The sequence below is a fragment of the Ursus americanus genome, chromosome 33 (assembly GCF_024610735.1).
Source record: "Ursus americanus isolate L20-20 chromosome 33, mUrsAme1.1.p, whole genome shotgun sequence".
NCBI classification, from domain to species: domain Eukaryota; kingdom Metazoa; phylum Chordata; class Mammalia; order Carnivora; family Ursidae; genus Ursus; species Ursus americanus.
The window spans coordinates 1171884-1185314 of NC_142159.1; the positions used below are offsets into that span (position 1 = coordinate 1171884).

Sequence of the window (13431 nt, forward strand, 5' to 3'; positions counted from 1 at the left end):
AATAGCCAGGGACTGAAGTAAAGCTCTGGCTAGCCTCCAATTTCTAACAATGCTCTGTTGTGTTCATCTTGTTTCTCCCTCCTTGGGCCTCCTGTCATCACGCAGCACTGAGGCAGAGGTCCAACGGCTACAGCGGAGAGCCAGGGCTTTGTATTCAACTACAAAGTTTAGGGAACAAGCCTGAGTCAGGATAAATTCAGTTCTTCCAACTGTTAGAGATGAGGCATGAAAGAATAAGTTGGGGGCACCTTTAGTAGAAAGACTAAGTAATTTTAGTCATAAGACTCATGAGTTGTCCCAGGTCCCTCCTTCACCAGCTGTATGATCTTGGGAAAGTCACTTTACCCCTTCTAATTCTCACTTTCCTTAGTTGTGAAAACTGAGAGGATAAAATACCTTTACTGCCTTCAGAGTTAGCATAAGAATCAAGCCAGATAAGAACGTGCTTTGCAAGCTATAAAACACTGTTAAAATATTATTTATCCGAGGCAACAAATCCTGGATATTTCTCGTATCTGTGGTGCAGTATGTGTAGAGAAAGTAGTACAATACAGCCCGAGCCCTCGGTGAGCACGCGGACAGGGAGACCAGTGCGCGAACACACAAGGCATCCCTTCAGAGTGGTGTGGAAGAGAAAGAGAGTTGAGATGAATTTAGTCTGAGGACTGAAGGTCAGATTCTCAGGAAGGTGATACTGGACATGGGCCTTGAAGGGTAAGTGGGTGATGGCCAGGCAGAGGGGATTGGGACGTGCATTCTAGGGAGCGAGAGACGAATAAGCAAGGAGGTGTGAAAGCACACGGTGTTTAGGGAGCGGTGACTTATCTCGTGTGGCCACGGCACAGGCTACACGGGGACGATGCCTGCAAATGAAGGTGGGCGGCTCGGAGCCAGGCTGTCAAGGACTCTGCATCGCGACAGCAGTCCGGGCATCAAACTGGAGGCAAATGGTACATACTGAGGGAATTAGAGGGAAATAGCAATTTTCTCTCCCTTTCCTCTTTATCCTGACACTAACAGAGTAAGACACAGTATCTGCCTTCAAGTTAAAATCAACAGAAAGAGGGGCCCCTGGGTGGCTCAGTCGTTAAGCGTCTGCCTTCGGCTTGGGGCGTGGTCCCGGCGTTCTGGGATCGAGCCCCACATCAGGCTACTCCGCTGGGAGCCTGCTTCTTCCTCTCCCACTCCCCCTGCCTGTGTTCCCTCTCTCGCTGGCTGTCTCTCTGTCAAATGAATAAATAAAAAATCTTAAAAAAAAAAAAATCAACAGAAAGATACAGAATGTATACAAGGGCTATAACAGAAGTACATAAGGAATACGGCGAGGGCACAAAGCAAAGGGCAGTCAATTCCATATGGGAGATTCAGGAAAATATTTGTCGAGGTGGTGTTCAGTTGAGGTTACGCAGGCAGAACAGAGACTGCAGAAGGTTCCACACAGAGGGAGGGGCAGGAGCAAGGATACAGTCATAAAACAGCATGCACACGGCTCTTAGCATGGCACATGGTTCAGCAAGTGTCTGAGGCAGAAGGGGAATTCGACACCGTGAGCCTGGAAAGGTAGGGAGAAGTCAGGCCATTACTGCAGACGTTAACAGCACCAGTTCTAGATTTCAGGTTGCCTGAATTCTGAAATTTCAGTTCTGTCTCTCTCTAGTGGTGTGACCTTGAACAAGTTAACTTCTCTAAAGTCCATTTTCCTCACTGATAAAATGGGAAAATTGAAAGAGTCTACAGCATAAGTTCATTGAATAAAGAAGCTAATCCACACAGAGGACTTAGTCCAGAATGTTGGCTTTTACGGTAAGCACTCAACAAACTATTGCTACTATTTGCATTATCAGTGTTACTACAGAAAACCTTACTAAGAATTATTACGGTGATCAAAGCAAGCTGAAAAGGGCCTGGACTAGACCAGAGGTCGTGGGGATGGAGAAGAGGAGTCTGAGTTGGAAGTGATTGACTGGAGCTGGTGACAAGGGAGATGATGGGCAGATTGAAAATAGTCCTAGATTCCTAATTTGGATAGCTAAATACATGAATGAAAATATTTAGCAATTTGGGATGTGCTGAATATAGGACATGTCTGGGTGACATCCAGATGAACTTGTCCAGTACACTGTCTTTGGCTTAGGAAAGAATACAGGAAGTGGCTCTATCGTTACGTCCTTATCCAGATCTTGTACTTTGCAAAACTGCCCTCACCTGCAGTCCCCATTAAACGTGGCCCTCAGAAGCCATGTTGATTTATGTAACCATCTCCCTAGCCAGAGATTACTGAGCTCTAGATGGACACCTGACCCATGGAGGAAAAGAACATCCCAGCCGATCAGATTTTCTGTGTTTTGTGTCTTCAGAATTATGTAGCCACAGGGGTTTGCATCACCATGATGCATGAGAGACAGCCACCACAGCTTCCACACAAGCAATGGCAGAAGCAATGAATGTAGGAGACATACAGAAAGAAATAGGGGCGTATGGGTGGCTCAGTCGTTAAGCGTCTGCTGTCGGCTCAGGGAGCGATCCCAGGGTCCTGGGACTGAGCCCCACATCGGGCTCCCTGCTCCTCTGGGAGCCTGCTTCTTCCTCTCCCACTCCCCTTGCTTGTGTTCCCTCTCTCACTGGCTGTCTCTCTCTGTCAAATAAACAAAATCCTTAAAAAAAAAAAAAAAGAAAAAGAAAGAAAGATAAGAAAGAAAAAGGAGAGAACACAGGCCTCAATAAAAAGAGAGAGTAGCTGCCTGATAATGTTTAGTTTTCATTAAGCCTCGCTGCATCCAGACACCAGATTCTGGGAGATCCCCTCGTATCCTTTTTCTACTCGTGCTTCCTTGTGTTCCACACCACCAAAGATCCCTGTGACTAGCACACATGAGACTGCCAAAGAAGAGTACAGAGAACAAAACAAGAAAATGGGTAGGGTTAGGACCCCGAGGAACCAGCAACATGGAGGAGTTGGAGAAGGAAAAAGGCATTCATACAGGAAAGAGGTAATTCAGGAAAAATCAGTGTGTTAGAGGTCAACGTAAGAGACGGTTTTAAGGAATAACAAGTTAGTCAACAATATCGGATGCTGCAGAGAAATCAAATAAGAGAAAGATAAAATTAGGCTACTGATATGGCAATTAAGAGGACACTGGTGACCTTTCCCAGAACAGTAATCAATATAACTCAAAATTATGTGAATTATTTGAGATTATTACATAACATTCAAAAATGCTGTTTTCAAATCTGGACTGCCACTTTAGTCATACTGCTTATCCTTAGGTGGGCTTTTAAACATGACTCTGCCTCGGTTTCTCTTCTATTTAAAAACAATTAATAAAATCTCTCCCTAGTCCTAGCCGTTCTGGAAGTGTTCTGCATCTTAAACTGCATGGTGGTTATAATGTATATACACAGGTAAAAATTGCTTAAACTAAACATTTACGATTTGTGCACTTAAAGAGAAAGAAAGAGAACAAAAGCGTCTCTGCCCCATCCTTACACAGTAATCAGATCTAGAAATAAAAATAAAGAAGGGAGTTTATAAAATAATTTGTAAAGCTAGGAACAAAGCGTTCTTTGAATCCAGGAATCACCCCCTGGTATCCTCAACCTCAACCTTCTGAGGTAATGGCATTTATTACTGTCCTCTCCAAGAAACTGATCAGTACAAGTTTCCACACTGTTATGACTATGTTGGTTATTTTTAAAAAGTCACATGTGTGTCTCCACGAGCACATGACAAGCAATCTGAACTATCCGCGGGAAGGCACTGACAGATCCAGCTTAAGGGCAGCCAGAGGTGCTGGGGCAGCACCTACGAAGGAGTCCTACCTTCATCAGGTGCTTGTTGACCCACTTGGTGAATGTCTTCTTCTGAACACGGTCCCGTTCATCTGTAAAGGAAACACAGAGAAGGCATTGGCTTAGCACGGCCCGGGGAAGTTCCCCTACCCCTGCTTCGTCCACCGCCCAGCTTCTCCGTGGACCATGGAGATGGTTTCCACACACCCATGGAAGTGTCTTGTTGTTGGGAAGATTTGGCTTGTCTGAACTTCCTCTTCTGTCCTGACCATCTTGACACTTCAGAGATGAGACCGAATCATACGCCTCAAAACCATGCCATGGCAAAGTCTCCTTAGCATCACAATCGGGGGAGCGAGTGAGTCTCTGCTTCCCCCAAAGCAACCTCCAAGAAGCCAAAGCTGTGAACACCACCCTCAGAAGAGGTCGAGTGGCCTTGGCATTTGGGCCACTCGTACTGCAGCGGTTCCACCTCCCTCTTCACATACGGCTCTGCCCGACCAGTGCTCTGCTTCCACCCTCTCCTGCCCTGGTGTCTACTCCCAGCTCCCATTTCCTCAGCAGCCATTACCAACCAGGCAACCCTGGAAAGCTGCTCAGTTTACCTGCACTGCACATCTCCCCCACCTCTTCCTTCTGCTAAGTCTTACAGAGCCACTTCTTTGCAGGCACACTCTCCACTCTCAGTTTTGTGCACCTCATTGACAAAAGCATGACTGCCAATATTTGGCATCACTGTTCCGGAGGCCCGATCCCGCAGAGGACTCCCTTTCTCCCACATCCGCCAATTCCCCAGAGCACTTCCAGACCTACTGATCCATCAGCTTTGCTCCTTTTCTTCTATTTGAAGCCTGTGACGTCCCCCTATTACCTTGTTCAAATCATGCTCACTGTCATCGACCACTCCCGGGCACATGCCCCCCTCCACATGGCAAGTCTACCTTAACCTCCCAACAACTCAGTTCACATGCACTATCTCCACATGCATCCTCGGGCATCATGCTCAACTTCACCTCCAGTTCATAGCCAGACACCACAGTCACGCTGCATTCCTGCTCCAGACACGCCGCCTTAGCAGCCCCCTAATCACTCCCAAGCTTTATCGCTCCATTCTTATTGTAGCCCTTTTATTAAGAGCATCTGAGCTTATCCTGGTCTATGCTGGATGACACAGTTAAGCAATTAAAGCTGCCATCACTAATCCCCCAGGAACTGCCACCTGCCTAACCTTCTACCACAGAGTTCACCGTGACAATCTGCAAACCTGAATTACCACCAAGGCTCAACTCTTGATTTTTTCTCCAAGTCAGAGAGCATTTCAGAAGAAAGTGGCAGAATTAAATAACTCTGGCTCACTAATAATCCGCACAAACATCAGTGAGGTCGTCCCTCCCTACTGCCCAGTTACTCCCTTCTAACTCACTGCCTAGTAAGACCCACATGGTTACCTTTCGAACGATGCTGACACTCTCTCTCCACTTCCAGGTGCATATACTACCTACTCACATTTCTGAGTTTATAGCCTCAGTGTTACCTCATCCATGTCTTTGCTCTTAACTTCACATCCTTCTTTTCAGCCTTGAATCTTTTTATGCTTTGCAGGGAACAGTGATCTCTTCCTACTACGCACCACAGAACTTGGGAATTAGAATTAGTTACCTAGTCTTATTCCCTGCTAAAACATGATTCCCTTCAACAACAAAGAATCATCTGTTCAGGGTTGAAAGGTCTGCCCAAATCCTGCATAACTCTATAATATTTCTGATACTTAAAACTTAATAAAGAATTCACACCTCCTAAGGCAATATATCGATTTAGTAGTTCTATAAATAGGTCATCATTTGCTTCCTTATAAATTCTCCCTACTGGCTCTCATTTGGAACTGTTAGAATTTTTTTTTAGGTGTAGCGTTAACTTTCACTTTTTTTTTACTTATTTGAGAGAGAGAGAGAGAGAGCAAGAGCAGGGTGAGGGGCAGGGGGAGAAGCGGACTTCTCGCTGAGCAGGGAGCCCAATGCAGGGCTGGAGCCCTATGCGGGACTCAATCCCGGAACTCCAGGATCATGACCCCAGCCGAAGGCAGACGCTTAACCCACTGAACCACCCAGGCACCCCAGGCTACCTTTCACTTAATAGAGCCCTCCAAGTTTTTGAAGCTAGGGTTTTTATTAGATTTGACCACTGTCATTCCAACACCTTTTTAGATGCTGATTCAATTATCCAACATCTTCATTATCCTTTCCAAACCTGTGTCATCTACAGACTGAATGAGAACCAACTTACAAGTGCAATCTCATCTACATCACTGACACTGCTCACACTATTTTCTCTTCACGGGATGCTACTCTCTCCCTCTCTACCTATCCAAATATTATTTACTCTTTTTTTTAAGGTTTTATTTATTTGTTTATTTGAGCATAGTCTCCAACACTGGGCCCAATCCCACAACCCCAAGATCATGACCAAAATCAAGAGTTGGATGCCCAACCGACTGAGCCACCCAGGTGCCCCAAATACTGTTTACTCTTTAAAATCTAGCTCATCCGTTCATTCATCTCTTCTTTGAATACATCTTTAGTAAGATGTATTCATGCTTGGAACAGCCTGTGTTTGACTCCGACAATAGATACCAAAGTCACTTCCCAGCTCATGCTCTCTCTCGCTCTCTCTCAAATAAATAAATAAAATCTTTAAAAAGAAAAAATAGATCCCAAAGTCACAGTCCCTATCTTTAAAAGAGATCACAGTCGGGGCACCTGGCTGGCTCAGTTGGTGGAGCACGCAACTCCTGATCTTGGGGTCATGCGTTCAAGTCCCATGTTGGGTGTGGAGCCTATTTTAAAAAATAATAAAATAAAATAGATGACAGTCTAGCAGAGAAAAGAAATAACTTCAGTGCAGTCTGATACACGCTATAAACAGAGCTAAGCACAGAGTGCTCAAGAACAGAAGAAAAATGAATGGTTAAGCTACCCGAACAAGAGAGGGAAACATGGGCAGTTAGGGAAAGTTTCCACAGGAGTGAGTCTAACTAAACCTTAAAAGATGACTCGAAGTTAGGCAAGAATTAAAGGGAAGGGACAAAGCTACTACATGCAAAATTTCACCTAATGCAAATTCGTGGAGACAACCAGGAGCTTATGTTCAGAAAAGTGCACAGAATCAAGGATGGTTGAAAGACAGGATGTATACTAGGTAGTGGAGAGACTTAAAACTAGACAGGATGGCATGGGCCAAATCATGACCTTTCTTACAAGCTAAGGAGTCCAAACTTTAGCACTGAGAAATTGGTAGGAAAAGGTAAGGGAAATTTTCGAAAAGATTTTAAGCAGAAGATGACACGATCACATGTGTGCTTGAGAAAAATTACTCTGGAAGCCTTTCCTGACAACTCCAGGTCTCAACAGTCTCTTTGTCCTACAAATTTTTAGGGTACTTACTAGGCTAATCACTCAATCAGCACTTATATAATTATATAGAGTCCTGAACTTTTAATTTGCTTATTCTTACATCACCAATGAGATCACTAACTCCTAAGGAAAGAGATCATGCTTTACTTTTTGTATCTCCCAAAGCTGCTAACAGCTACAGCTCCACAGGATATGACCTAAAACAAAAACAAAAATTTTTTGGACTGGCCAATATATGATTAGAAGACTGGCTAATGAAACACACAGAATGAAATCAGAGCTGAGTTCCCTACCAGAAAACAGTCCAGTATGTTAAAAAAAAAAAAAAAAAACCAACACCCCAATAATTGTCACCTGTGTGCTGAAACATGCAGCCATGATGGGAAAACAAAATTAAAGCCAACTAAAAGTTCTGCACCCCCCCTACATTTTCACCACCACCAGACCCATTCTGCCTCACTACACTAATATCTGAATAACCAAGAATGGCCATTTCCGGGTTTAATTCTCACTCTAGAGATATAAGTTTTCCTTGTTATTTTTCTTTTCAGAACTTTTAATTATAAAAGTTATATGTATTTGCCATGACAGGTTAAATAATACATAGATGGAAAAGGAAAATTTAACAAATTTCCTTTTAAACTAATCAACATTTTAAAGAAGAAGCAGGGGGCGCCTGCATGGCCCAGTCGGTTAAGCATCCAACTCTTGATCTCAGTTCAGGTCTTGATTTCAGGGTCATAATTCGAGCCCCGTGCTGGGGCTTCATTCATGAGATGTCTTTTTCTTTTTAGTCCACTGCCTCTTTTATTTTAGACCTGAAGATGCGACAGGCACAATGGACACTGGTCCATCTTACTATGTTTCCAACTGCTAAAAACGGATTTTCAATTCAGCAGCAAGAGCTCCAGGCACTTTTTCTGAGCATAATTACTAAGGGCAACATGATTAAAAGCCCTTCTCAAGACTAGCTAGCCTGCTTTACAGCTGAGCCGTAAGTTCCTCAGAAAAGGGTTTATGGAATAACTGTGCCCCCAAAACTGAAGGATCCTTTTTTAGGATCCTGTGTTGCAGACCCATCAATTACATGCAAGTTCTTTCCTGATTTAAGCATTAAGACAAGAGGATAGATACTGCAGTGCCTGGGGTTTAAGACTGTAATACTTGAGCAAGGAAATTTATTACAGAAGCCAAAGAGCAACTTTAACTATTAAACTTTCAGAATGCTCCAAACAGCTCAGACTTTGAAACTTTAAGGTTTGGCACCCTACACATAAATCCCTAATTTAATTCCAGGCCCAGCGAAGATCTTTCTACCTAACACTGGAGGTAGAATTTTCAAAGATACCCCAGTCAATTTAACAAAGCCATCTTCTTTGATGCTTCTCATAAACTCAGCCCTACCAAAGGCTATGAACTGCCAACAAAGAACCCAACCGCCCACTGGGAAATTCTAAGATTGAACATATTGAGGCACCAACGAATGACGTGGGGGTTAATTAGAAGGATTTAATACTTGTTTCCAACTTCTATTAAGACCATTACAGTCCACCGAGCTACCAATACGTACCCTAATTTTCTTTGTTTTAGTTTCACCTGTAGAGATGTCCTTTGGTAACTTAGGTAAGTCCTTCCACCTAAAATCTGGATCCCACCTCTTCCCTTCTCTTTGGGAACCTTAATCCAACAATTATCCCCTGGCTTGTATGTCTTTAACTTCTCTCTTTCCTTTCCCCTTGGCTTCCTGAACAAGTATGATGACAATGCTATCTCCACTTCCTCACCTTCTAGTCCCCCATGTAACCTGTGTGGCTTTGAGCCCCACAAATTCACTGAAACTGCTTTCTCCACAACTGTCTACGTACCTGGCAACTCAGAAGACACTGCTGATCATTCCTTCACCTTTTAAACTCACTATCCCTCTTGAATCTGAGTCTCCATTCCACCCTAGTGTTCCTCCTTCCTCTTTGGTTATTCCTTCTCTTCCGCTCACTCCTGAGATGTTCATTCATCCCTAGCCTTCTTTCCTTCATTTTCTTTTTTTTTTTTTTTAAGATTTTATTTATTTATGTGACAGAGAGACAGCCAGCAAGAGAGGGAACACAGCAAGGGATTGGGAGAGGAAGAAGCAGGCTCCCAGCAGAGGAGCCCGACGTGGGGCTCGATCCCGGTACGCCGGGATCATGCCCTGAGCCGAAGGCAGACGCCCAAAGACTGCGCCACCCAGGCGCCCCTCTTTCCTTCATTTTCTATTACGGGTTTTTAAGATATTCATGGACCCAAAGGTACATAGATGGGTTTGGAAAGGGGTGCCATGAACCACCTAAAACTGCATGAAAATTTTGGGTGTTACGTGCATGGTAGGAGGGGGGAAAAAACCCATAAATAAAAAAAGTTTTATGAAGAGCAGTTCTCCCCCATTCTCCCAGAATAATTTTACCTACTCCTATGGTTCAAACTGTAACTGATCATTTTCAAATCCATATCTTTAGCTCAGGCTTTCAACCTAAATACCAATCTCACATGTCTAATCGCCTCCTAAACATTTCATGCTCATCTCAAACTCAATTTGTCTGAAACTGAACTCTTCTTTTCTCTCTGCTTCTAACAGGTTTCCCTGCTCTAATCCATCTGCTATGGTCTGAATCTTTGTATTTTGTCCCCTAAATTCATATGCTGAAATCTTAACCCCGCACTGTGATAGTATCAGGTGAGGCCTTTGGGGCATGAGTGGGTCATGAGCCTTATAAAAATGTGGTCCTTACAAAAGACCCCAAGAGAATTCTCTCACTCTCTTTCTGCCATGTGAGGTTACAGAGAGAAGACAGCTATCTATGACCAGGAAGAGGGCCTGCACCAGACACCAAATCTGTAGCTGCCTTGATCCTAGACTTCCAGCCCCCAAACTGTGAGAAATAAAGGTGTGTTGCTGCAGCCACCACGTCCGTGGACCAAACTAAGACACCATCCTTTTCCATTGCTGCCAGCAATCTTTCTAACAAAACTGATCTTGTTATTGTCTGCCTTAAAACCCTTCAGTGACTCCTTAGCCTCCTAATAATATTAGTAGTTAACCCTGACTGAACACATGCTTATGTGTTGCACACCTTATGTATATCGTTTCTAATGCTCAACCCTGAAAGCTAGATATCATTTTACTGGAAAGATAAAGCCCAGAGAGGTTAAGTAATCTGTCTGAGATCACAAGGTAGGTAAAGAAGTCCAATTTGAACTCAGCTCCATTGGATTCCAAAGCCTGATGTCGCCATTCAGGATAATATTCAAACTTTTTACCTTGGCATCTAAGACCCAATTATGATGTGATGCCTGCCTGCCACTCACCCCTCTCTACCCTTTCATAAAAATCTAACTTTCAGCCTTGCTGAACACTCTTGCCCAAATGTAATCTTGCTCTTGTATTCAGTGTTCCCTCTGTGTGGAATATAGCTTCTCCCTTGTCTGTCTACTCATTGCTCTTTATTCAACTCAACCTCCAGGAGCTTTTCCTATCCTTTACTCACAGTGGTTTAGGTGATCTTTCTCTTGTGCTTATTGCACAGTATTACTGTTTATGTGTCTATCTGCCCTACGCTACAAGGAGCACTTTGAGAACAGGCCTAGAATTAGAATTAAAGCCTGCATTTGAGGTGCAAAGCTCTGTGATCTAATCCAACACAGCCAGTAACATAGTCCCAGAGCATTATAAATCATTACAAAAGCAAATAAAAGAACTTCTGCTTGTTTCCCTGAGGGCCACAGAAAAATCGCAAATGGTTCAAGAAGCCCAACAGGGCACCTGGGTGGCTCAGTTGGGTAAGCGTCTGTCTTCAGCTCAGGTCATGATCTCAGGGTCCTGGGATCAAGCCCCAGGTCATCTGCTTCTCTCTCTCCCTCTGTGCCTCCCCCTACTTGTGCACTCAGTCTCTCTCTCATAAATAAATAAAATCTTAAAAAAAAAAAAAAAAGGAGGAGGGTGGGGGGAGGAGGGGGAGGGAGAGGGGGAAGAAGAAGGAGAAGAGAAGGAGAATGAGAATGAGGAGAAGGAGGAGAATGAGAAGAAGGAGGAGAAGGAAGAGGAGAAGAAGAAGCAGCAGCAGCAGCTCAAGAGGCACCAGCCTCCTAGAAATTTAAAAATGAGATACGTGAGCTGACAGAGAAGGGAAACAGTCAGAACAGACCTGTTCCTTGACGTCATGAAATTTACAATCTAGTGGCAAACACTAATATATAAATAATTAACAATAATATCAAGCAAATAATACACTAGACACAAACCACACAAAATGAGGCTCATAAGCACAGTTGATTAATTCTGACAGAGGGCAGCAGAAGAGTTCACGGAAGGCACGGTGTCTGAACTAAATCTTGGATAACAATTAGGATTTGGCCAGTACAAAAAGGAGTTAAGGAATTCCAAACTGAGGAAGAAATATAAGCAGCAATTCAGAGACATGTAAGTACGCAGGATATGTTTCAGGGAATTGCATAGCTATGCACTGCATACATTTAGCAATTTAATGAGAAAGGAAGCTTGCAATTCATATGAGGTTAAATCACTCCAGAAAATTGGAGGAGTATCTACTTAATTCAGTAAATAAAATGATACCACTGAGATTTTTTTAAAGATTTACTTATTTATTTGAGAGAGAGAAAAAGAGAGCGTAAGCAGGGTGAGGGGCAGAGGGAGAGGTAGAGAAAGTCCCAAGCCGACTCCGCACTGAGTATGGAGCCTGACACAGGGCTCGATCTCATGACCCTGAGATCATGACCTGACCCGAAAATAAGACCTGGACACTTAACCAACTGCACCACCCAGGTGCCCCAAGATTTTCTGAACCAGAAGGTGTTTTGGAAAGATTAATCTGGCATTGGACTGAAGGCCAGTCTGCGGCAGAGAGACACTAAGGCACAAGAACCAGCTAGAGGTCTACTGACAAACCAAGAAAGAAATCTAACAGTATGAACTAGGGCAGAGACAGCACGGATATAAAGAGGGCAGACAGATCTATAAGATAATGTAGAGGCAGAAACAATAGCCCTTAAATATTGACTAGATGTGTTAAGGAAAGGGAAGGTTCAAAATAATTCCAATGTTTCTAGTCAATAAATGTTGGTCAACTAATGTTTCCAGGAACTGGGAGGAGTGGTATCTTGAGATTAGGAAAATAGAAAGAGGCACAGATGGGGCGTTGGGTAGAATGGGTAAAGTAGAAGAAAAATAATGAGGTGTTAGTAGACCTTCTTGCTGACAGTGGGAACGTTAGGTCTAGAGTTCAGAAGAGCAATCAGAATTGAGGCAACAGATCTGAAACTAACAGTTGATAGCTATGGCTGTGGCAAGTACAGCAGACAGCCTATCTCAACAAATCTTCCGAAATCACCCCTTTGCCCGTATTATCCCTCTACTCAAAAATCCTTCAGTGGCTCCCAGAAGACCAAGTGCAGGTGCTTCATTTCCATAGTCTGTTACAACCCTTTGAAATTCAATTCTGGGTTTTATTCCCTGTGTGTTAGGTGCCTGGAGGAGATAAATAAGTGGCCTCTGACCTGAAGAAATTTACAATCTACTCTTCCAACTTTATCTCTGGGCTCTCCCCTGCATGACTCAAATGCAACCATTTTGATATTATTGTTTCCAAACATAACTTGCACATTCTTGTCTTTATTGTCCCTACCGGAATATCTGTCTCCCTCTTTTTGGGTTATCTAAGTTAGAGCCTCCTTACAAGGTCCAGCTGAAGTCCCACTTCTCCCTTTCTATCTTTCCGCCTACGCCAGCCACTTCTAGGTGCCTGCAGGTGCCTGTGTTCATTCAGTTTACTTGGCCCCAAGCATATAAAACCTATTGTTACATACCTCTCTATGTAAATCCTATTTATCTGAATCTGAACTTTAGCTCTTTGGAGTCAAGAACTGTGTTTAAATTTCCTTAAATATCCAACATTTAAGACAATAACGGGTACTCAAGAATACTCATTCATTTAACAAATATATACTGAAAGCCCACTATGTGCCAAGGTTATAACTACAACGATACTTTATGATGGCATTTTCAAAGTCAGACTAAAAAGTATTCCCAAATGATAATTAAAAGGCTGATTTTCAGGAGGTGCCTAGGTGGCTCAGTCATTAAGCGTCTGCCTTCGGCTCAGGGCGTGATCCCGGGGTCCTGAGATCGAGCCCCGCATCGGCCTCCTCTGCTGGGGGCCTGCTTCTTCCTCTCCCACTCCCC

At 43.6% G+C, this 13431-nt stretch overlaps 1 protein-coding gene across 20 annotated transcripts in view; it reads right to left on the reverse strand.

Moving 5' to 3' along the window:
• Positions 1–13431, reverse strand: part of MACF1 (microtubule actin crosslinking factor 1) — a 329876-nt gene that overhangs the window by 199516 nt on the left and 116929 nt on the right. For all 20 annotated transcript variants that reach the window (XM_087858408.1, XM_087858405.1, XM_087858407.1 and 17 more), the window contains exon 2: positions 3820–3881. In XM_087858408.1, the coding sequence (XP_087714534.1) occupies positions 3820–3881 (62 nt within the window). The remainder of the gene's footprint in view (positions 1–3819; positions 3882–13431) is intronic.